The sequence below is a fragment of the Octopus sinensis genome, linkage group LG8 (genome assembly GCF_006345805.1).
Source record: "Octopus sinensis linkage group LG8, ASM634580v1, whole genome shotgun sequence".
Taxonomy (NCBI): Eukaryota; Metazoa; Mollusca; class Cephalopoda; order Octopoda; family Octopodidae; genus Octopus; species Octopus sinensis.
This window is the reverse complement of record NC_043004.1, coordinates 48,918,431-48,944,519: the sequence shown is the minus strand read 5'-3', so window position 1 is coordinate 48,944,519 and position 26,089 is coordinate 48,918,431. Positions and strand designations below refer to the sequence as shown.

Sequence of the window (26,089 nt, the reverse complement as noted above, 5' to 3'; positions counted from 1 at the left end):
AAGTCCTGGGGTTGATTTGCTCCAGTAAAGGCGGTGCTCCAGCATGGCCACAGTCAAATGACTGAAACAAGTAAAAGAGTAAAAGTGTAAAAGAGACCCTCGGAAATCCTTGTTTTAAATTCCAAACAATTCAGGAAAATCCCCCCAAAATCTCTCCCTCTCACCTTTCCAACCTCTCCTACTAATGGCATTACCCTGTTGTCTCTCTCTACAAAACCACAATTATGTTGCTTGATATACATCAGCACATTATCAGATTATTCTGCCAAATGTAATGCTTATTTGTTCACACTGTTTTTAATTTATCATTCATTATCTCATAGCTTCAAGATTTTGATGATGTGATTGTGTGTTTTTAGAATGACATTGTAGGATAGTTGAGCGAGGCCAGATCCAGCAGGTCTTAACATAAAACAGGTAGAATATTTGGACTGCTTATTTGGACAGTTTAAATACTAAAGTGTTAATCCTACTGAGCAGTCTTGAGAGTGCATTTGATAAGTGGAAACTGAAAGAAGCTCATCATGTGTGTATGTATGTGTGTGTGTGCATGTGCACACATGCGTGTGCACGTATTCATTTGTCTTGAATCAAGTGATGTTTGTAAATGACTTGTTCAGTTCCAATCTTCTGTGAAGAACATGTCTAGTCGTTAGTAAATATTACCTTGTTTGGAAGCAGGTAGCAGGAAAGGCATCCAGCTGTAAAGAAGCTCTACCTCAATGAATTCTGTCTGCCTAATAGTAAGCATGTGAAAACAGACATTAAAATGATGACAGCAATGATGATGATGATGATGATGACGATGATGATGCCGCCGCCAACGTCGACAACAATCAAGAAGTAGAAGGAAAGCATATTAAAATAATTTCATTTCTTTTATTTTCCTCTTTTATCTCTCAAAAGTATCATTACCGGTTTGTGATTCAAAGATGTTATATTGTTTGTACAGTTAATATTATCTGAAGTTCCCACATCCATGGACTGCCTGTTTCTGCTTATTGTGTGTCTTCGGCATGGAGTGTTTGAACAGTAGATGAGAGTCAATTACATTATCCAAGTAACTGTTTTCATTATAAATCAAGAGGACAGAGATAGAGTAAGAAGAACAAAAAATAAAACAAGACACTTATTCACAGTTATAGAAAGAGAAATAATTTTCAATAAAACCAATTCATTTTCTTTTTCTGATAAAGCAAAAATTGTTTATTTAAGTTTGAATTTACATTATAGAAATTTTCCATTAAGAACTTTGTCTACCTAGTATCAAACATGCTTCATGGATGTGTTGTATATATTACAAAAAAGTCAAGTGAGTAACTCAAATGTGGCTTTTCATGCTGTTTCTGGGCCAACATCCATGAATATGCTTCACCGTGACCAAAGTCATTTGAAAAGAAGCCTCAAACTGAAGAAGCTAGAAGCTGACACATTTGTACTTTACCATATAAGCTGTTTAATTTAATTGTTTTGAGACATACGGTATTTTGGTATGTGTAGCGAAAAAGTCTAAACATTTTTTCTGTTGAGATTGAAATTGATGGGTGCATGTAGAAAACAAAGGATAAAGTACCTAAAACTACTTTATTAGTATCTAAAACTATATATTCTATGAAAGCTTATAAACAGTACAATACATCTATTACAATAAGAAGACCTAAAACAACAATATATGTATTGGGTTGGCAACTAAGTTCCCACCATTTTTTTAAATTTTGGAATTTATTGCGTTTTTGAATTTTGGAATCTATTTTTTTCGAGAATTCTATTTTTGAATCATTTTGGAATGTATTTTGATTTTTTTTTCTAGTTAATTTTAGTTAGTTTTTGTTTATTTTCAGATCATTGAAATGGAATGTCAAGTTAAGAAAAACGAGTATTTTCGACACCTCCTTTTTGCTTTTAATCAAGGTTCTAAGGCCGCAAAAGCTGCTCATGCTATTTGTGCTGTGTATGGAGAGGGTGCCATAGCTGAAAGAACCGCTTTTGATTGGTATGCCAAGTTCAAAAATGGAAATTTTGACCTCAAAGACGTACCTCGTTCTGGCCGTCCAGTTGAGTTTGATGAAGAGTGATTAAACCAACTTTTGCACAAAAATTCTTGTGTAATGACAGTGGAATTGATCAAATTTATTTCAGAAGTTTTAAATAAAATCAAACAATAGCAGAGATCAAGAATAAATTTCATAAATGAAATAACTAAATAAAATAAGGAAAATTAATTGTTTCGATGCTTCTCTTTTAAGAGTTTTCAGTCAGAAGGATCAAAAGATAAACCATAAGAAAGTGGAAGCTCAAGTCGAACAACTGGACCAACAGCACTCAGCCATGACAAGATGTAATTCCTGCAAAAACAATGATTAAACAAACGTTAGTACCTACTTGTAAGTAGATGCATGAAGCAGAGACTGAGAGTGAACAACCTTGAAACCAGTTCAAATATGTTTGAGAGATATTTGAATTAGTGAAAGGCTTTTCACTGCAGTTTGCCATGGAGAAAAAAATTGTCACTTGAGAGACAAAAGTATAAAGCACCATTGTCCGCCAAACATCTGAACATGTATTAAATTTGCTTACCCACAGTCGCTGTTTCATACATCATCATCATCATCATCATCGTTTAACGTCCACTTTCCATGCTAGCATGGGTTCGACGATTCAACTGGGGTCTGGGAAGCCAGGAGGCTGCACCAGGCCCAGTCTGATCTGGCAGTGTTTCTACAGCTGGATGCCCTTCCTAATGCCAACCACTCCGTGAGTGTAGTGGGTGCTTTTTACGTGCCACCAGCACAGGTGCCAGACGAGGCTGGCAAACGGCCACTATTGGATGGTGCTTTTTACGTGCCACCGGCACGGAGGCCAGTCGGGGCGGCGCTGGCAATGGCCACGTTCGGATGGTTCTCTTACATGCCACCGGCACTGGTATCACAACTGCAATTTCCATTGATATTGATCGATTTCGATTTTCACTTGCCTCAACAGGTCTTCACAAGTAGAGTTTTGTGTCCCAAGAACGAAAAGTATGCATAAGTGGACTGGCTACATCCCAGGTAGAGGCCATGGGTTATGGTCTCACTTGTCCTGCCGGATCTTCCCACGCACAGAATACTTCCAAAGGTCTCAGTCTCTAGTCATTTCCTCGGTGAGACCTAAAGTTCGAAGGTCGTGCTTCACCACCTTGTCCCAGGTTTTTCTGGGTCTACCTCTTCCACAGGTTCCCTCAACCGCTAGGGTGTGGCACTTTTTCACACAACTATCTTCATCCATTCTTGCCACATGACCATACCAGCGCCACAAATTTATTCCAATCTGGCAGCTGATGCATTCCATCAGTTGATAGTTTTGAATGATTTCTTTGTAAGAGAAGCTCTGCTTCCCAGTGACTCAGAGTTACTTCTCTTTTGGTATCTGGTACTGATGAGAAATAAGAGTTCAAAATGCATGCATCCATCAGTCCCATTGACAGCACTCTGAGCTTTTGTCTCAAGTGAGAATTTCTCTGCCATGACAAACTTATATTAGCAATGCTCTTGATGTTTCATTATCGCCCATTGAAAGCAGTACAGTGTAGTTACCAACTAATAACAGTAATATAATATAATCATTCAGCTAATGACAGTTGTAAAGTGTAATCATTACTTAATGAAAGATGTGCAGTGCAGTCATTACTTAATGATAGTTGTACGATCTAGTTATTACTTAATGAAAGTAGTATAGTACAATCATTCAGCTAATGACAGTTGTAAAGTGTAATCATAACTTAATGACAGTTGTATAGCTTAATTATCAGCTGATAATTATTAACTAATGACAATATCATACATACCCAAATATACCTAGAGAATAGCAGATCCTAAGATACACTGAGAGACACATATACATCTTGATGCACAGAAATGATCAAATGATCAATAGCAATACCTACTTATATGAAGAGAATGGTAGAGATATATAGTGGATGGTTAGACATGCAGTATATAGGCAATACTGTGATTCACCACCTGTTGCAGATATTGTTTTAGCAAAGAACAAGGTATCGTAATTTTCTTTTTAATAAGAGTTCCATGACAAGTAAGTAATATGTTGAAAGTATTAAACTACATCTGGTCAATAGGACTGAATTGTTGATGATGATGATGATGATGATGATGATGATGGATGAAATGTGTCTCAGTTTTATGATCATTTAATAGGTTTTTTTTTTTTTCCCTTTCATTGATCCATAAATGTATCTTAAAAGGGAGAGTAGGAAGGAGGTAAAACTGCAAAGTTTCCTGGAATTACTTTCTTTTCATCTTGTGTCTGTTTATTTAATAGAAAATAATAAAACGGTAGCATGTATAAAGTAATGAACCACCTGCTTGAGGAGAGAGTTTCAGTCTGAAATTGTAGGGAAATTTATGGATTTATCAGCAGCAACAATTAATCCAAAATAGAATTCATAGAGTAGAATATCAATATATTTGCTGGCCATGAAGAGTGAAAAGGTTTAATATTTAACCCTTTAATGCTTATTTATTCACATTCATCATCATCATCATCGTTTAGCGTCCGCTTTCCATGCTGGCATGGGTTGGATGGTGCAACTGGGGTCTGGGAAGCCAGAAGGCTGCACCAGGCCCAGTCTGATCTGGCAATGTTTCTACGGCTGGATGCCCTTCCTAACGCCAACCACTCCATGAGTGTAGTGGGTGCTTTTTACATGCCACTGGCATAGATGCCAGACAAAGCTGGCAAATGGCCACGGTCGGATGGTGCTTTTTACGTGTCACCGGCACAGAGGCCAGCAAACAGCCACAATCGGATGGTACTTTTTACGTTCCACCGGCACGGAGACTAGGCGAGGCTGGCAACAGCCACGATAGGATGGTGCTTTTTACGTGCCACCGGCATGGAAGCCAGTCAGGGCAGCGCTGGCAACGGCCACATTCGGATGGTTCTCTTATGTGCCACCGGCACTGGTATCACAGTTACAATTTCCATTCATGTTGATCGATTTTGATTTTTGATTTTTTGATTTTCACTTGCCTCAACAGGTCTTCACAAGTAGAGTTTTGTATCCCAAGAAGGAAAGGTATGCATAAGTGGACTGAGGCCATGGGTTATGGTCTCACTTGTCCTGCCGGGTCTTCTCACGCACAGCATACTTCCAAAGGGCTCGGTCTCAAGTCATTTCCTCGGTGAGACCTAAAGTTCGAAGGTCGTGCTTCACCACCTCATCCCAGGTTTTCCTGGGTCTACCTCTTCCACAGGTTCCCTCAACAGCTAGGGTGTGGCACTTTTTCACACAACTATCTTCATCCATTCTCGCCACATGGCCATACCAGTGCAAACGTCTCTCTTGCACACAGCAACTGATGCTTCTTAGGTCCAACTTCTCTCTCAAGGTACTTACACTCTGTCGAGTATGAACACTGACATTACACATCCATCGGAGCATACTGGCTTCATTTCTTGCGAGCTTACGCATATCCTCAGCAGTCACGGCCCATGTTTCACTGCCATGTAGCATGGCTGATTCACATTGTTTTGAATTAATCATGCATTATCTTGTAGCTTTGAAATTTCAATGATTTGATTGTTTATTTTTAGAATGACATTCTAAGGCAGGTGTGAGAGGCCAGAACTGGTTGGTTTGGACATACAACAGGTAGAATATTGGGGCCTGACATGGCTGGTTAAATGCTAAAGGATTAACGGTCCTACTACCAACAGAGGTTACAGAAAGGCAAAGGTATTGCTGGCCAATTGGTAACAACACCTTTGATGGACAATAACTCAGAACTTTGGACTTTTCACTACCCAACATTATTTACATTCTATGACTTCTGCAGCTTCTCAAGAGACATGAGTTCACATCCATTTTTGTTTTTTTTTTATTCTACAATAATATTTCAATTAAGGCAAGTATTAGCAATATGAAGCTGATTATTGGAGAAATACCTGCAAGAAATTGGAATTCTATCCAGATGGAAGTTTTATCTCTCTTTTCCACTGTCATACATTTAGAACTGAGCCCCCATCTTTCAAGTGACCCCTAAAATATTGAGTGATGGTACAACATTTATCATAAATATTTTATTCTCTTAAGATTGATGGACTGGCAAAATCATAAGGCATTGGACAAAAATTCCTGTATTAATTAGTTAGAGCCCTACACCCTGTGAGTTTAAAACCCATCAAAGATAGTTCTGCTTTGCATCTTTCCAAGGCTCATACAAGAATTTAACAAGCTAACTCCTCCCCCAAATTACAGGCCTGATCTTGTGTAAGAAATAGCTATTTTATTCTCTTCTTTGATATCATTAATGTTTCATGTTGATTATAAGAGGATTTTTAGCATTTTGTCTCAGAGATAGATGTAGCTGTCCACTTACTATTTACTATTTTACTTGTTTCAGTTATTTGACTGCGGCCATGCTGGAGCACCGCCTTTAATCGAGCAACTCGACCCTGGGACTTATTCTTTTGTAAACCCAGTACTTATTCTATCGGTCTCTTTTGCCGAACCGCTAAGTAACGGGGACATAAACACACCAGCATCGGTTGTCAAGCAATGCTAGGGGGACAAACACAGACACACAAATACACACACATACACACACATATATATATATATATACATATATACGACGGGCTTCTTTCAGTTTCTGTCTGCCAAATCCACTCACAAGGCATTGGTCGGCCCGGGGCTATAGCAGAAGACACTTGCCCAACATGCCACGCAGTGGGACTGAACCCGGAACCATGTGGTTGGTTAGCAAGCTACTTACCACACAGCCACTCCTACGCCTTCACTCTGTTTATTCATTTTGTAACAATGGGTCCCAGTTGAGAGACTTTCTTAAATTAGAAATCTTTTGTATTTTCAGCTATGTTTGTTGTATGTGAAATATCAGATGTAAAAGTCAACTGTTTTATATTCAGGAAATATTCATATGTGAAGTCCAGTCCCACTGCATGACACCTTAGCAAAGTGTTTTACTATAGTCCTAGGTCTAACAAAGCCCTGAGAATTGATTTAGTAGATGGAAACTGAATGAAACTCATTGTGTATATATAAATGTGTGTGTGTGTGTGTGTGTGTGTGTGTGTGTGTGATAAACAAGAGAAGGCTGAGGAAATCACCAAGGATAAGTTCTGAGCCCCTTCGTGTTAGTCCCCATAGTCCTCCAGGCCATAACGGAGGAATTTAAGACTGGTTGTCCTTTGGAGCTCTTCTATGCTGATTGCCTTGTTCTTATAGCTGAATCACTACCAGAATTAGAGAATAAATTTCAGATGTGGAAGCAAGGTCTGGAATCAGAAGGCCTTAGAGGTAGTTTTAGCAAAGACCAAAATTTTGGTAAGTAGGAAAGCATTACTATTCCCTTCAAAGAGACAGCCCTTCTTGATATGTAGAAAAGGTGTAGGAAGAAATCCCATATGGTGTACCTAGTCAAGCTAAGGACAAATAAGAGGTGCAGCAGTATCAGAAGAAGGTTAACGGAGAAAGTAGTCTTTGTGTGTAGCAGATATGAAGGTACAATAAACACTAGGAATGTACAGAAAATACACTTCCTCAAATGTCAAGGAGGAATCTTTAGAAGTACATGATAGTTTCCATTACCTGAGTGACCAAGTTGGCAGAGGAGGAGGATGCTCTGAAAGCATAATTGCTAGAATAAGAATGGGCTGGGCAAAGTTCAGAGAACTACTGCATTTGTTGGTGACAATGGGCCTCTCTCTCTCTCAGAGTGAAAGGCAGATTGTATGATGTCTGTATACAAACTGCTTTTCTAAATGGTAATGAAATACAGGCTGTGACAACAGAGGACATGCAAAGGCTTGAAAGAAATGAAGCCAGCCTGCTCTGCTAGATGGTAATGTTACAGTGCATGTATGACTGTATGACACAGTGTAAATGATTTAAGAGTAAAATTGGGTATAAGAGACATCAGATGCTGTGTGCAAGAGAGAAAACTGAGCAGGTGTGGTCATGTGATGCATATGGATGAAGATAGCTGCACAAAGCAGTCCTAGCCTCTAATTGTGGAGGGAAACTATGGAAGGTGCAGACCAGAAAGACATGGCATGAAGTGGTGAGAGATGATCTTCAGCTGTTGAGCCTCACAGAGGAGATGGCAAGGGATCAAGACTTCAGGTGATTTGCTGTGCTTGAGAAGACACATCAAGCTATGTAAAATAGTGGCTGTACTTTATGGCCATGCCCTCCCCACTCACACACACACATGTAATCTGTCCTCTGTCAAAATTCTTCCACAAGCCATCTTCCTAATACCCCCTCCCCCCCACCTGCTGCAGGCTCTTCTACTCTCCCTCACATGCCTATCTGCACACTCTCCTTGCCTTCCCATTCTTCCTTACCCCATCCCCAGCCACTCCAATTTCTCTCACCATCACTTGCTACAATTTGGTCGGCCCGAGGCTATAGCAGAAGTCACTTGCCCAAGGTGCCACCCAGTGGGACCGAACCTGGAACCATGTGGTTGGTAAGCAAGCTACTTACCACACAGCCACTCCTTTACAGCCAGATGCCCTCACCATCACCATCTATAAACATCTCTCCTCACACTCTTATGGAACATGCCCCTGTCTCCTCTGAACTACTTAAACCCCCACCTCACTGTTCCCTGTGGGTAGAGCCCAATACATCTCCAACACCATCTATTTCTCTCTCTCTCTCACTCTGACTGTCTCTCCAGCTTTCTTTCTAGCTCTCCCCTTCCTGTTATTACTTGTCCTACTGGGGTAGCAAGTATCCCCTCTAGAATAAAACAACTATATCCCCCTGTTAAACTCTGAGCTCTTGCCTGGTACAGAACCACCTACTTTGGTTCCACTCCACATCTCAGCTGAGAGGGCTTTATTTTACAAGCTATTTGGTGACCCTACTGGTGCTGGTGCCACAGAAAAAGCACCCAGTACACTCTGTAAAGTGGTTGGTGTTAGGAACGTCATCCAACCATAGAAATCATGCCAAAACAGGTAATTGGAGCTAAGTGCAGCCATCTAGCTTGCCAGCTCATCTCAGGCCATCCAACCCATACAAACATGGAAAACAAATCTTAAATGATGATGATATACATGTATATATGTATGTGTGTGTGTGTGTGTGTGTGTGTGTGTGTGTGTGTGTGTGTGTGTGTGTGTGTGTGTGTGTGTGTGCAAGTGAGTCTATATTTCTCCTCATCTTCATATAGTTCACTGCTCATGCGGATGGTACTGTATGCAAGCAGTCCATGGCAAAAGCATGTCTGGACTTCTTGACAAGTTGCACAACTTTTGTAAACAAAGGTTTTTTTATTCTCCATGCATACTTTTTGCTGTTTGATAGGCAGAAACAGATGGGGTGGGAGCAAGAGGCAGGAAGGGCATCTGGCTGTAAAGGAGTGGCTGTGTGGTAAGTAGCTTGCTTACCAACCACATGGTTCCAGGTTCAATCCAACTGTGTGGCACCTTGTGCAAGTGTCTTCTACTATAGCCTCAGGCCGACCAAAGACTTGTGAGTGGATTTGGTAGATGGAAACTGAAAGCACCCTGTCGTATATATGTATATATATGTATGTGTGTGTATGTATTCATTTGTGTGTCTGTGTTTGTCCGCCCAACATCGCTTGACAACCGATGCTGGTGTGTTTACGTCCCCGTAACTTAGCGGTTCAGCAAAAGTGACCGATAGAATAAGTACTAGGCTTACAAAGAATAAGTCCTGGGGTTGATTTGCTCGACTAAATGCGGTGCTCCAGCATGGTCACAGTCAAATGACTGAAACAAGTAATGCACTCATTTGATCCAGGCAAGCAACAGCAGCAGCAGTAGCAGTAGGGGCTGCTGCTTTTCACTATACATGTCTTTAGATGTCATAATATACTCACCTTTTGTCTTTGAGTTCAATATTCTTCATCAAATCAGATGTGTGACAGGGATGAAGGTAGAAATATGGTCGATGGACAATAGGGTGTTCCTAGAAAATAGAAATAAACCAATATTGATGTTTTCATTGAAGATTGTAATTGAAAGAAGCCAATGTATGTGCTAACAATAATGAATTAGACTTGAGTTGCACACTGAATGATGAAGGGTGCATTCACAGTGCAACTGCCAGGTGAGTTGTATTATGAATGAAACGATTAATTGAGATATATCATGGCTCCAGGTTTATGCTCTACTGATGATGTTTGCAAAATGAAAGATGAAGTTAAACTGACATGTAACCTTGATGGAAGGGATGACAAGTGAAACCAAGAACAAGGATTTAACCCTTTCGTTACCAACACGGCTGAAACTGCCTCTGGCTCTGTAGTACAAATGTCTTGTTTTCATAAGTTTTGAATTAAAATCTTCCACCAAACTTTAGTCACAATTTATGTTCCTAACACTAGATTAATGATAAATAAGTTATTTTACTAAATTCTTTGTTATCTTGAAAATTAATTGAAAGAAATACAGAGCATCTCAACAGAAATATGGTAACGAAAGGGTTAAAATATATAATAGAGAAACAATTTTTAACCCTTTTGATATCAACCCGGCTGAAACTGACTCTGGCTCTTTAGTACAAATGTCTTGTTTTCATAAGTTTTGAATTAAAATCTTCCACCAAACCTTAGTTACAATTTATGTTCCTAACACTAGATTAATGATAAATAAGTTATTTTACTAAATTCTTTGTTATCTTGAAAATTAGTTGAAAGAAATACAGAGCATCTCAACAGAAATATGGTAACATAAAGGATAAAATATATAATAGAGAAACAATTCTTAACCCTTTTGATACCAACCCAGCTGAAACTGCCTCTGGCTCTGTAGTAAAAATGTCTTGTTTTCATAAGTTTTGAATTAAAATCTTCCACCAAACTTTAGTTACAATTTATGTTCCTAACACTAGCTTAATGATGAATAAGTTATTTTACTAAATTCTTTGTTATATTTAAAATAATTGAAAGAAACACAGAGCATCTCAAAATAAATATGGTAACGAAAGGGTTAAAATATGAATAGTGGAGTAGGTAGGTAACAGAGTTAAAGATGTTAGTGAAGTCTGACTCATGCTAGTATGGAAAACCGATGTTAAATGAGGATGTTGAGGCAAGTCAAAGTATTAACACAATAACAACAGCAACTAGCAGAGTTGGAATCAATAAGCTTTCGAAAGATCTTTTATGCAGTTTTAGACTTGTTGGGTAACATTACCTGTTGTGTTATAAAAGTCCACCGTTCAGCTAAGAATCTCTCTCTATAGTGGCAGGGAATTAAAGACCAAACTTCATCCAAACTCAGCAGACTGCCATCTGAAATAGAATGGAAGTTATTATTCTTATATTCTTTTATTAGTTTCACTCACTGGATACAACTGTACTGGGACACCATCTTCAAGGATTTTAGTCGTTCATACTGGCCTCAGTGCCAAGTGGGCCACTTTTGGTAAGCAGAACTGGTGATTCTTATTTTACTCATCTCTCCCTTTTGCTGGATCATTAAGAGACATTTTAGACAAAAAGGGATGCAGATTAGTACATTGGTTTTTTTTCACTAGTAATAAACACATTCTCACACACAATGTAGACACACTCAAACACACATATCATACATGCATACACATCATGAAAGGCTTCCACACAGTTTCCAACTAGCAATATCCACTCATAAGGCATTAGCCAATTCAAGGTTTCAGTAGACCAATTTTGTAAGCATGTGTATGTTTGTGTATTTTTAACTACACTTTAAGATGTTAGCTAAAGATTTAGTTGTACAAATGCATTCCTAAAGCTACAAATACTCTCACAAGTACATCTCTTTGAAACAGCTAATTTATCAAAATATTAAGAAATAAAGAGATAATGATGTTGGTTGTGGATAAAAAATATAGTGAAGTAGCCTTCACACACACACATTTACATACACATATATAGCATATATATACTCATGGAAGACAAACGTTAAATCGTGGGTTCGGATCTCAGACCGGGTGATGTGTATGTTTATGAGCGAAACACCTAAGCTCCACGCGGCTCCAGCAGAAGGTAATGGCGAAACTTCTGCTGACTCTTTCGCCACAACTTTCTCTCACTCTTTCCTCTTGCATCTTGCAGCTCACCCGCGACGGACCGGCATCCCGTCCAAGTGGGGAACCTATATGCCAAGGAAACCGGGAAACCGGCCCTTATGAGCCAGGCATGGCTCGAGAAGGAACAAACAACAACAACACTAATCAATTGGATTTACAAGACCTGAGCCAGTTTACTTTGTTCTTTCTTGGAAAATACCATTCCAGGCAATTCTCACTTAAAATAGTTTCATTCGATGTTGTTTCATTAACATGGAATAATATAAAACAAAAAAAAACTTCATAAAATGTGTGCTTATGTGAGTGAAATTTTAAATTTTTGGTAGTTTTTATCTTTTTTGGTAGTTTTTGACCTTGTGTTTTGAATTCAATGGCAGATGCCAGCGTCGCCTGACTGGCGTCCGTGTCAGTGACACGTAAAAGCACCAACCGATCATGGCCATTTGCCAGCCTCCACTGGGCCCTGTGCCGGTGGCACGTAAAAAGCACCCAATACACTCACAGAGTGGTTGGCATTAGGAAGGGCATCCAGCTGTAGAAACACTGCCAGATTAGACTGGAGCCTGGTGCAGCTTCCTGGCTCCCCAGACCCCGGTCAAACCGTCCAACCCATGCTAGCATGGAAAACGGACGTTAAACAATGATGATGATGAAGGAATAATGATAGATAAAGTGACTAGTCATTCATTTTTTCTTTATTTCACGAATGTCATCTAAGATACAATCTTTTGTATATTTTACAATTTCATGCAGATGCTATGACAACACTTGAAATATAAAAATACTAGAGTTACTTGAAACTTATGGTAAAGAAATATCTAGGACTTCAGGGAGACAGAATAGCATCATGTGCAAGAAAAAGATTATAAAAGTGTGAAATGCGAAAGTACCATGAATTTTATCAGTTAAAAATCTGTCACAAGTTTTCCAGTTTTAAATAAAACTATAACCATTTCCACAGAAAATTATCCTCAGAGAGCTTAATAATCCTTTCTTACTACAGGCAAAAAGCCTGAAATGAAGGGGTTAGTCAATTTTATCAACCTCAGTATATGACTGGTGCTTATTTTATCGATCCTGAAAGGATGAAAAGTCAAAGTCAACCTCGATAGAATTTGAACTCAGAACATAAAGCTGGAAGAAATGGCACTATGCACTTTTGCCCAGTGTGCCAACAATTCTTCTAGCTCATCGCCCTTTCGAAGAGGCTAATGATGTGAGGGTACAGTCACTCTCTTTACTCTTTACTCTTTTACTTGTTTCAGTCATTTGACTGCGGCCATGCTGGAGCACCACCTTTAATCGAGCAACTCGACCCCGGGACTTATTCTTTGTAAGCCCAGTACTTATTCTATCGGTCTCTTTTTGCCGAACCGCTAAGTAACGGGGACATAAACACACCAGCATCGGTTGTCAAGCAGTGCTAGGGGGACAAACACAGACACACAAACACACACACATACATATATATACATACATATATACTACGGACTTCTTTCAGTTTCTGTCTACCAAATCCACTCACAAGGCTTTGGTCGGCCCGAGGCTATAGTAGAAGACACTTGCCCAAGGTGCCATGCAGTGGGACTGAACCCGGAACCATGTGGTTGGTAAACAAGCTACTTACCACACAGCCACTCCTGCAAGAATTTTATGAAAAGAAAAGACAAAGCTTCTCAAAAAACCTTGGCTTTATTAAGTAAATAATTATCTTATTGATTCTCGTTAATCCTTCTAAAGTATATTTATAACATGTGTGCATGTATGTGTGTGTGTGTATGTGTGTGCATGTGTGGGTGGGTGTTTTGTGTTTCAGTGCTTAATACTAGAACTGTTCTTAATCTTTGCTTACAAGTTTGTTGATGTTTTGCAGCAAGGAAAATACTATGGGAATTGTTATAGGAATATATTTCTTGTTTATATCGTTGAACTTATGACAAAATCATAATCCACAAGGATCTATCAACAAAGCTAAGTGAGCATGGATCGTATTCACAGGCTTTTATGTAAATCTATTGTTACATAACACAGTACACCTATGATAATAGATACAAATGATAAAAACAAAGCCAGGATACAAAAGCTGTAGGTTGCACATTGATTTATACTGATGCTTTCTTTTTCCATAACTTTAGATGGGAGCCATTCACACCTGCTTGTCAGTTGACCTCCACAAGAGTGCATAACTTATTCCATCTCATAGAATAATATCAAGTCTTGTGTTTGCACTAGATTGCTGTGCTTACAGGAATGCTCACTCGGAAATTCCTTATTTTTACAGTTATGGATATATTTTGGTTATGGTTGGTCTTTTGCATGCCCATCAAGATAATCTTACCTGCGGATAACATATTCTTTTACTCTTTTACTTGTTTCAGTCATTTGACTGTGGCCATGCTGGAGCACCGCCTTTAATCAAGCAACTCGACCCCGGGACTTATTCTTTGTAAGCCCAGTACTTATTCTATTGGTCTCTTTTTGCCGAACCGCTAAGTAACGGGGACATAAACACACCAGCATCGGTTGTCAAGCAGTGCTAGGGGGACAAACACAGACACACAAACACACACACATACATATATATACATACATATATACGACGGACTTCTTTCAGTTTCTGTCTACCAAATCCACTCACAAGGCTTTGGTCGGCCCAAGGCTATAGTAGAAGACACTTGCCCAAGGTGCCATGCAGTGGGACTGAACCCGGAACCATGTGGTTGGTAAACAAGCTACTTACCACACAGCCACTCCTGCAAGAATTTTATGAAAAGAAAAGACAAAGCTTCTCAAAAAACCTTGGCTTTATTAAGTAAATAATTATCTTATTGATTCTCGTTAATCCTTCTAAAGTATATTTATAACATGTGTGCATGTATGTGTGTGTGTGTATGTGTGTGCATGTGTGGGTGGGTGTTTTGTGTTTCAGTGCTTAATACTAGAACTGTTCTTAATCTTTGCTTACAAGTTTGTTGATGTTTTGCAGCAAGGAAAATACTATGGGAATTGTTATAGGAATATATTTCTTGTTTATATCGTTGAACTTATGACAAAATCATAATCCACAAGGATCTATCAACAAAGCTAAGTGAGCATGGATCGTATTCACAGGCTTTTATGTAAATCTATTGTTACATAACACAGTACACCTATGATAATAGATACAAATGATAAAAACAAAGCCAGGATACAAAAGCTGTAGGTTGCACATTGATTTATACTGATGCTTTCTTTTTCCATAACTTTAGATGGGAGCCATTCACACCTGCTTGTCAGTTGATCTCCACAAGAGTGCATAACTTATTCCATCTCATAGAATAATATCAAGTCTTGTGTTTGCACTAGATTGCTGTGCTTACAGGAATGCTCACTCGGAAATTCCTTATTTTTACAGTTATGGATATATTTTGGTTATGGTTGGTCTTTTGCATGCCCATCAAGATAATCTTACCTGCGGATAACATATTCTTTTACTCTTTTACTTGTTTCAGTCATTTGACTGTGGCCATGCTGGAGCACCGCCTTTAATCAAGCAACTCGACCCCGGGACTTATTCTTTGTAAGCCCAGTACTTATTCTATTGGTCTCTTTTTGCCGAACCGCTAAGTGACGGGGACATAAACACACCAGCATCGGTTGTCAAGCAATGCTAGGGGGACAAACACAGACACACAAACATACACACACATACATATATATATACATACATATATCCGGCAGGCTTCTTTCAGTTTCCGTCTACCAAATCCACTCACAATGCATTGGTCAGCCCGGGGCTATAGCAGAAGACACTTGCCCAAGATGCCACGCAGTGGGACTGAACCTGGAACAATGTGGTTGGTAAGCAAGCTACTTACCACACAGCCACTCCTGCATAAATAGTTTTAACAACAATGTCATGTCTTGAGATGAAATAGTAGCTTGTGAACATTTCAGGGGAAGGTGCTGATGATGTGAACAAGGCTTCTACACTGGGATGGTACAAATGACATTTTATATCAAAACGTAGACATTATTAGTTATCTTTATCTCTTCTATTGACCAGATGTTTAACATAAATGATAAGAACATTTGCAAGAACAATAAATTTTAAATACAAAAACACTCATTTTATTGTTAAACAAAGCAATGTATTGTCATTACAACCACTGACTGAAAAGAAATATTTATGCTGAGTTAGTTAAACAGTTTGTTATGGTCTAGAATGAGACAGCAACCATCATTATGTGATTTTAGCAGCTTGGTGGTTTAAGTTGTGTCATCATCATCATCATTCATTGCACTTGATCGCTTAAAGCCACACTTGCAGCTGACAGGCTCAAAGAGCATCATGCTACTACTGGCAGCTAGTAAAGAGATGCTTCTATATATAGTTAAGGGAAAAGGGTGTGAAAAAACAACTTGTTGATGACATTCAGTTCTTCCAGAGGTCCAAGTGGTCAGTGTTTTGCTGACATTATCAATAACTGAATGAATTGCATTCATGTTGATACAGTAGTCTCCTCCAGAGATTTGAATGGTCAATGATTTGCTGATGTCATCAATTCCTAACAAATTTCTAATTGTTGGAACTTAGTAATTTGGGTTTTGATTCCTAGGTGCTTGGGGACTCTGCCAAATATTCCTGCTACAGATGCATCATGAAGTTGTATCCTTCTAGATAAGACATGCTATAGTTATCACAGATGTAGGAGAAGCTACTATTTTTTGTCAATGTTATAGGTATTTGCTAGCTTATGATACATACCCATGCGTAAGTTTCTGCTAATATAATGAGTGCTTCTCCACCAAGTTTCTGTTTAAGGGGGTAGTCCAGCTACCCTTGGGTCACATTGAACAGCTGTACACTCAGACTACCTATTCAAAGGTTCTTCACCAACTCTATTTTTACTATCAAATACATCTGTGATGTACTCATTTCTTTCTTTGCTATTCAATAGGTATTAGTTAAGTGATGCATTGCTGTACTCAAAGGCCCTCCTCTGCCTTCAGCCAAACATATTTTCTATTAGTACACTGTTAATGTACAAGTTACCAGTAGTGTGTGTGTGTGTGGTGTGTGTGTGTGTGCATGCACATGTTCATTTTCCACCAAATTAAGAGGAGACAGCCAGTAGCAAAAAGACAGAGTAACTTTTAGATTCTACGACTAATCTTCGGAAAGAAAATATTTTGACATTGAAGGTCATATCACAATGGATTTGAGAAGAGAAAAGACTTTCACGAAGAAGCTTATGACTGGAAGCTAACCAACCTCATTCTAACACTAGTGTGGAGCTCTCCATGAATGAAGCAGTATGGTGAAATAGCAACTTAGAAAGACGAACAGAGAGAGAGAGAGCATGAGCATAAGAGTGGGAGAGCATGGGGGAGAAGAGAGTGTTGGGGGAAGAGGGAGTGTGACAGGAATAGAGGGTGAGCATGGGGGAAGAGAAGGAGGGCATAGGGAAAGAGAGTGAGGGTGTAGGGGAAGAGAGGGAGAGTGTAAGAGGGAGAAAGGGTGAATGTGGGGAAGAAAGGGAGAGTGTGGAGGAAAAGAGGGAGAGTGTGGAGGAAAAGAGGGAGAGTGTGGGGAGAAGAGAGAGAGAGAGCTTATGGGGGAAAGAGGGAGAGGTTGTGAGGAAGAGAGGGAGAGCATTGGTAAAGAGGGGGTGTGGGGGAAAGAATGAAGAGCATGGGGGTAGAAGGGAAGTGTGGGTGGAAGAGGGGGAGAGCATGGGAAAGAGGAAAGTATGGGAAAGAGGAGAGCATGGGAGAAGAGGGGGAGAGCATAGGGGAAGAGGGGGAGAGCATGGGAAAGAGGGGTAGCGTGGGGAAGAGGGAGAAAGTGTGGGGGAAGAGAGGAAGTGAATGGGGGAAGAAAGGGAGAGCTTGAAAGGAAGAGGGGAGAGCATGAGGGAAAAAGGAAAAGCAACAAGAAGTGAATGAAAACTTAATCGTCACAGTAGCAATATAATGATCTACAAGTTGGTCTGCGCAGTGAGCTGAAGATGGTGCCATGAGCAGTGGCAAGATGTAAGAGGCGAATCCAGGGAAACGTTGCTGATTTAGCAACAGTAGATTACAGTGTGATCAACATGAGCCAACAACTGGATTCAGTGTGAGCTGACAAGGGAACTTCTTTATGTGGTCCCTAAACCTGCTAGAAATAACAGACACATCTCCCACAAATCACACCCTGGTGCAGCAGTTTCTAAATGGCACGCTATGTCACGGTAGTGTGCACTGAGATGTGCCTAGGTGAACCATAAAAATAATGTTTTCTACTAAAAGCACAAGACCTGTAATTTCGAAAAAGGGGGCTGTCAATTACATGGGTCCCAATGCTCATCTTGTACTTCGTTTTATCAACCCTGAAAGGATGAAAGGCAAAGCTGACCTCAGCAGAATTTATAATCAGGGCATGAAGTCAGAAGAAATGCTGCTAAGCCAATTGTCTGCTGTGCTAATGGTTCTGCCAGCTCAAAGATATATTTTCGAAAATGTGAAATATACAAACTGATATTCTAAATATAGAATATGCTGCTTCATTCATTAGTTTAGAGTCCCAATGCACAGCAACTTGGCGAAGTGCCTTCTAATGTAGTCCTAGGTTGACCAATTACTTGTGAGAGGAATTTGGAACAGATATCACACACACCTATATATATAAAATTCTGTGTCTGTCTGTCTGTTCCCTATGCATTCTCAAATGGCTCAACTAAATCAAATCAAATTTTACAAGGTAATGGTATCAGACCCCGTCAGAGTCAGCACGTAATTTTTTTTTTTTTCATTTGGATTAAAACATTATAACATTGGCACTGGTTTGGTATTATATGTCAAATAATGTGATATAATATTGTTTCACTTTCATTCTTTCACTTTTCATTCTAATGTTATAACACTAACATCATCTTATTTCTATTATATTTGAAATAAAGGAATAATTTATATCCTAATGTGAACAACATTACACATCCGCAACTTTCTGTTTTTATGGCCACCACAGCGGAATGGTGTGTCGGAGTATGTGTATTGACTGACCTAACGAATGGCTGGAGGTGAAACTCTTGACAAAAACCAATGAGGTGGCAGGTCCAAGGTATATAAAAATACACGTTTACCCTTCAATTACCAGTTATTAATTATCGCAGCATTTGCAAAGTTGCGAGGTTTTTACAATTACATCTTTACCCTTAGATTATTATTTCCCAAGATCGGCAAAGGTTATGCTACAGCATATCAGATGGAGTCTCAATTCAGAAGGGAGATGAGACTTTCCCAACACCAGCAAAGGCATGCTACAGCACTTAACCCTTTTGTTACTGTATTTATTTTGAGATGCTCTGTGTTTCTTTCAATTATTTTAAATATAACAAATAATTTAGTAAAATAACTTAGTTATCATTAACCCTTTAGTTTTCAGATTATTCTGTCAAATGTGATGTTTGTTTATTTATATTGTTTTGAATTAATCATGTATTATCTTGTAGTTTAGAGATTGCAGTGATGTGATTTTTTAGTTTTAGAATGACATGGTAGGGCTGAGGTGAGAGGTGAGATCTGGTCAGTTTCAATATAAAACAGGTTAAATATTTTGGCCAGATATGGCCGGTTTGAATGCTAAAGGGTTAAGCTAGTATTAGGAATATAAATTGCTACTAAGGTTTGGTGGTACATTTTGATGGAAAACTTATGAAAACAAGACATTTGTACTACAGAGCCAGAACCGGTTTTGGCCGGGTTGGTAACGAAAGGGTTAAAACATTTTCATGATTAGACAGAGGTTCAATAGAACAGCTCTCAGAAACAAACTACTTACAAATTCATTCATCACAACTCCTGGAGCCACTTTCAGATATGATCCATCCCATTCTTATAAAAATGCTAATTTTATCCAAATTAGTGTACTAAACTCAAATTGTCATTTCTACAAAGCTTTAAAATTTCCAAACGAAAGTAATGGCATGTACTGCTCAAGCAGCAAGGTAAGATTACCAGCACAATCAGCTCCTCCTCAACTTCTTATGGATTTTCAGGAAGGCACTTCCATCCACTCAAAGGATTTTCTGAACAATACCAGACAATACAACCTTGCATTTTAAATGACATCCTTTGGTGCATCTAAGGAGATAGTTGAACATGGATTTATGCTAACATTCAAAGTTCAAGGGCAAGTCTATCACCTCATTGTTTCCCTGTTACCCACAAATGAACAACCACAGTTCCTCCAAATTTACTTTATGAGTGACGTAGGACAACAAACCTGAAAGAAGTGCCAAAACTTCAGATAATGGCTTGTGTTATTATGCAACACTGACTGCAACAAAGGAGAGTATATCCACTGACAGCTTTGCGGTGCATTCAAAAATCCCATGCCTCCCACTCACAATTTTCCATGACAGGTTTGGGCATGGAATACTCCAAATGGACACATGACATATCGCTTAGTAGAATTAGTCCATCATTTCCTCCACAAATGTTTTGTTGTCAATGCTGCACTTTCCTGTATCACCTGTTTCACATAACTGAGTGGCTGTGTGGTAAGTAGCTTGCTAACCAGCCACATGGTTCCGGGTTCAGTCCCACTGCGTGGCATCTTGGGCAAGTGTCTTCTGCTACAGCCCCGGGCCAACCAATGCCTTCTGAGTGGATTTGGTAGACAGAAACTGAAAGAAGCCTGTCGTGTATAGGTATATATATATATATGTGTGTGTGTGTGTTTGTGTGCCTGTGTTTGTCCCCCTAGCATTGCTTGACAACCGATGCTGGTGTGTTTACGTCCCCGTCACTTAGCGGTTCGGCAAAAGAGACCGATAGAATAAGTACTGGGCTTACAAAGAATAAGTCCCAGGGTCGATTTGCTTGACTAAAGGCGGTGCTCCAGCATGGCCACAGTCAAATGACTGAAACAAGTAAAAGAGTAAAGAGTAAACCATTTTACTCCAGAAGAACATATATATATATATATATGTGGAGGAGCGATGGCCCAGTGGTTAGGGCAGCAGACTCACAGTCGTAGGATCACGGTTTCGATTCCCAGACCGGGCGTTGTGCATGTTTACTGAGTGAAACACCTAAAGCTCCACAAGGCTCTGGCAGGGGGTGGTGGCAATCCCTGCTGTACTCTTTCGCCACAACTTTCTCTCACTCTTTCTTCTCGCTTAGCCAGCGGGGTGGCGTCATTTGAAGGCTAAAACAACGCAAAGCGCATTGTGATCAGCGATGTGTAGTAACATCTGATAGCCTGCTCAGTCACGTGATCACGTGATATATATATATATATATATCTCAAAATCAATTCGATGACTGGCATTTGTGCTAGCAGGGTGCAAAGAGCACCATACGAGTGTGATCATTGACAGAGTGGCTATTCAAGTATGATCGTTACCAGCGTCGCCTTAACTGGCACTTATGCCTGTGCTAGTAGGGTGCCAAGAGCACCATCTGAGTGTGATTGTTGCCAGACCAGCCAACTGACTTCCGTACCCGTGGTGCGTACAAGGGCACCATTCGAGCGTGATCATTACCAACGTTGCTTCACTGGCACATGTAAAAAGATTCAAGCGAGGTCGTGGCCAGTGCCGCCTGACTGGCCCCCATGCCGGTGGCACGTAAAAAGTACCCACTACACTCTCGGAGTGGTTGGCATTAGGAAGGGCATCCAGCTGTAGAAACTCTGCCAGATCAAGATTGGAGCCTGGTGCAGCCATCTGGCTCGCCAGCCCTCAGTCAAAATCGTCCAGCCCATGCTAGCATGGAAAGCGGACGTTAAACGATGATGATGATGATGATATATGCATGGAGTGTCCTACAATAAACAACAGATGGAGGTCTTGCAATTTCTTGCAGAAAAATCTGCACAGATGTCTTGTTTATAGTGATTGAATGTTTGTACTACACATTAGTCACTCCTTCCATCAAATTGAGATTGCTTGTGCGGTGTTTAGTGCGGGGTCACACATCAGGTGTCAAAGCGATCACAGAGCAATGTAAGATGAAGTGGTTTGCTCAAGAGCACAAAATACTGCCTGGTCTGGGAATCGAACCCTTCATCTCATGCTTACGAGCACAACATCTTAGGCACTAAGATGGGAGAACTGAGTCCAGGTCCAATATCTGTGTTGGTTGGTTGGTTGGTCGGCTGGTTGGTTGGTTGGTTGGTTGGCTGATTGCTTGGCTGGTATATATGTATGTATGTATGTATGTATGTATGTGTGTGTATGTGTGTGTATGTGTGTGTGTGTGTGTGTGTGTGTGTGTGTGTGTGTGTGTGTGTGTGTGTGTGTATGTATGTATGCATGCCATTGTTCAGCTTTATTTCAAGATTTTTTGCCAATAGAGAAAGAGCCGGTTTCTAACCAAGATTCAGGACTCCTTCATCGGAATTTCAACATCCACAACAGGGTATTTTTGCTTGTATGTATCTATGTACATGTGCAGATTTGTATGTTTTGCTTTATGTATGAATTCTCATGCATACAGTTGCATATCTAGACATGCTCAAATATATTTAAATGCTAAACTTCTGGAAAGTTTTACAGATTTTTACAGTTCCAGTGATGGATTGGATCTGTAGACTTCAAATTAGCTCTCTCCTTTCTGGTTGTGAGAAGCCTAATTTCTCAAGGTTGGAATTTAGGCAGTCTGTTACATATCCCAGGGCCCCAATAATTGCAGATATAAACCTGAACTTGTAATCTGGATAGAGTAACTGCAGATTTCTCTATTGGTAAGAAATCTTGAAATAAAACTGAAGACATACATACATAATCCTGAATTCGTATGCAACAAATGGTCACAGTATCTGGGACTATAAAATCTGCAAGACATTCTTAAGATTTAAAGGATGTTGGTTAAAACAAAATACTTTTCTTCACAACCTTGCTACCAAGTAGGTGGCTGGTCAAAATTTACCCTAAAATTACAAAGAGAAAAAGAACACACAAACACACACACACACATTCTTCTACATTCTGACTTCACAGATAGCTGAGCAATAAAGCAATAGAAATAATGACAAAAGTTGAAATATTTGTTTAAAAGATGTACTTATTTTACAAAACACCTTTCTACTTTACCATTTTTGAAATAAATTGTTCTTATTTTGTTGTTTTCATTGTTTATCAATGAATATTGTTGTACTTTTATTGTATTCTTTGGTTATCATCTGTGGTTGTCTTCATCTTTTGTTATCTTTTGTTGCCCTCATTTTTGGCCAGCCTTTTCTTTGTTCTTTTGTTCTATTCCTGGGTTTTCTAGTTCGTTTTTTTTTACTTCTATTTTCTAATTCAAACTTGTTATATATATATTTGTTGTTATTATATTCATTTTTGTCAAATTATTATACCTTCATATTTTGGATATATTTCTGGTTTCTCATCTTCTGTTATAACTGTTTTCTTATTGTTGGTCATACAGTAGTCTCTTCATCTTTGCATATTTTACTAGCACTTGTGTTGGTGGCACGTGAAACATTCGAGTGAGGATGTCGCCAGTGCCACTGGACTGGTTCCTGTGCAGGTGGCATGTAAAAAGCATCATTTGGACGTGGCCGTCGCCAGTACTACCAAACTGGCCCTCGTGCCAGTGGCACATAAAAGCACCCACTACACTCTCGGAGTGGTTAGCGTTAGGAAGGCCATCCAGCTGTAGAAACTCTGCCAGATCAGATTGGAGTCTGGTTCGCCAGACCTCAGTCAAATCGTCCAACACATGCTAGCATGGAAAGCGGACGTTAAACGATGATGATGATAATGATGATGATATTAGTTAGTTAGTGGATGAAGGATTCTTCACACACATCTTCCATCCCTTTCTGTCAACCATGACAATCTTAAGCTCTTGGATGGTGCATCCAGTTTCTTCTAGCACTTAGTTGATGTAGATTTTACTGGTCTGCTTCTTCCACATTTAACAAGAGAAGTTTGCACACAAGATATATATACGAGCGGTTGCTGAAAAGTTCCTGGCTTTTAAGGGTGTCATGAAAGGTCCAGTTGGAGGCCCAACATTCCAAGTTCTTTTACAGGGCTTAGAAAAACTAAAGGACCACTGCAACAAGTGAGAATCTGAGAAGGGAATATGTTAAATAAAATCATAATTAACTGATTTTCTTTTACCCAAATCCAGGAACTTTTCGACACCCTATTAGATATAAATTTGGTTTCTAAGAACTGGTTTTATTCTATATCATTCATCTTCGGCTATGTTCTTTTGTTCACATTCTTCAACAGATCATGTTTAGTGATGTTCTTTTATCTTTTACTGGATTCAATCATTGGACTGCAGCCATGCTGGGACCTTGAAGAGTTTTTAGTTGAACAAATCAACCCCAGTGCATTCTTTTTTTGTGTGTGTATGTTTTTTTAATCTGGTACTTTATACTATCAGTCTCTTTTGCCAAGCAGCTAAGTTACATGGATGTAAACAAATCAACACTGGTTGTCAAGCAGTGGTGGAGGACAAACACACACATACACACACATACATACGCACACACACACTCACTAACATACACACATGTCTGATGGGGTTTTTTCTAGTTTCTGTCTACCAAATCCACTCACAAAACTTTGGTCAGCCCAAGTCTATAATAGAAAACACTTGCCCAAGATACCATGCAGTGGGACTGAACCCAGAACCATGTGGTTGGGCAGCAAGCTGCTTACCACACAGCTACACCTGTTATATTATTATATTCATCCTTCTTTTTTTTATCTTTTTATTATTCAATGCCCATCTTTAGGTGTACTTATGGCTCTTCACCTTTAGTATATAATCTTTTTCTTCATGTTTGGTAGATAAATTGCTAAGTATAGGGCCAGTTTTTTGGCACCCATGTAACAAAGAAATACACACACACACACACATGTATACACACATACATACATATACTCTTTACTCTCTTTTACTCTTTTACTTGTTTCAGTCATTTGACTGCGGCCATGCTGGAGCACCACCTTTAGTCGAGCAAATCGACCCCGGGACTTATTCTTTGTAAGCCCAGTACTTATTCTATCGGTCTCTTTTGCCGAACCACTAAGTGACGGGGACGTAAACACACCAGCATCGGTTGTCAAGCAATGCTAGGGGGACAAACACAGACACACAAACACACACACACATATATATAATATATATATATATATACGACAGGCTTCTTTCAGTTTCCGTCTACCAAATCCACTCACAAGGCATTGGTCGGCCCGGTGCTATAGCAGAAGACAAGATGCCACGCAGTGGGACTGAACCCGGAACCATGTGGTTGGTTAGCAAGCTACTTACCACACAGCCACTCCTGTGCCTATACATATTGATTTCATTTAAAATTTTTAATTGAATATTAGCTGACTGAAATTAATTGTTTAATGACACTTTTCCCTCAAGAATGTAAACAACAGTAACGTGGTACCATCATCAGGTTTACAATACAGTATTTTCTGGCATATGAATTAAGATTTTCAGACCCAAATTTACAGCCAAAAGAGATGGGTTCACTTATACAACAAGATGACTTTGGAGGGCCGAAAGTTCCATATGGAATGCAGCAGGATTTGGAAAGTTGTGACAATGTTTAAATGCTTCTTACATGACATGTTTATACTAAACACTACATTAACTTCTGTGCCAGAAAATATGGGATGTAAAATAATACACGTACTGAATTTCTTTCCCTTCACTTAGGAAAACTTAATTAAAATACATATTGAATATATATATATATGTAGACTTTATGCATACAACAAAGTAATATTTACTTTGCATCCTTGAAGATTTAGGAAGAAAATGTTTAGAGCCATAAACTGCATTCATGTTATGTTGCTGCATGGACAGAAATTAATGCCATGTTCACCATACATGTAATAAAACATGTAATGAATTTCTTTCACGAGTGTTATCAATGGATTTGAATAAGAAGCGACAGCAGATGCTTGAAATTAATGCGGAAAACATGCACAGACATCAAGGAGTATTTTAATTAACGAAGAATACATGCACACACACAACATGAATGTATAATATAAACCTAAATAT

General features: G+C 39.3%; 1 protein-coding gene across 1 annotated transcript in view; it reads right to left on the bottom strand.

The window, feature by feature from the left end:
• Positions 1–1,979: 1,979 nt before the first annotated feature.
• LOC115215230 (ubiquitin-like-conjugating enzyme ATG10) overlaps positions 1,980–26,089 on the bottom strand; it is a 404,830-nt gene continuing 380,720 nt past the window's right edge. Inside the window, exons 4-6 of the mRNA XM_029784461.2 lie at positions 11,197–11,294; positions 9,879–9,967; positions 1,980–2,345 (exon numbers count right to left, since the gene is read on the bottom strand). Coding sequence (XP_029640321.1) covers positions 2,252–2,345; positions 9,879–9,967; positions 11,197–11,294 — 281 coding nt within the window. The 3' untranslated portion in view covers positions 1,980–2,251. The remainder of the gene's footprint in view (positions 2,346–9,878; positions 9,968–11,196; positions 11,295–26,089) is intronic.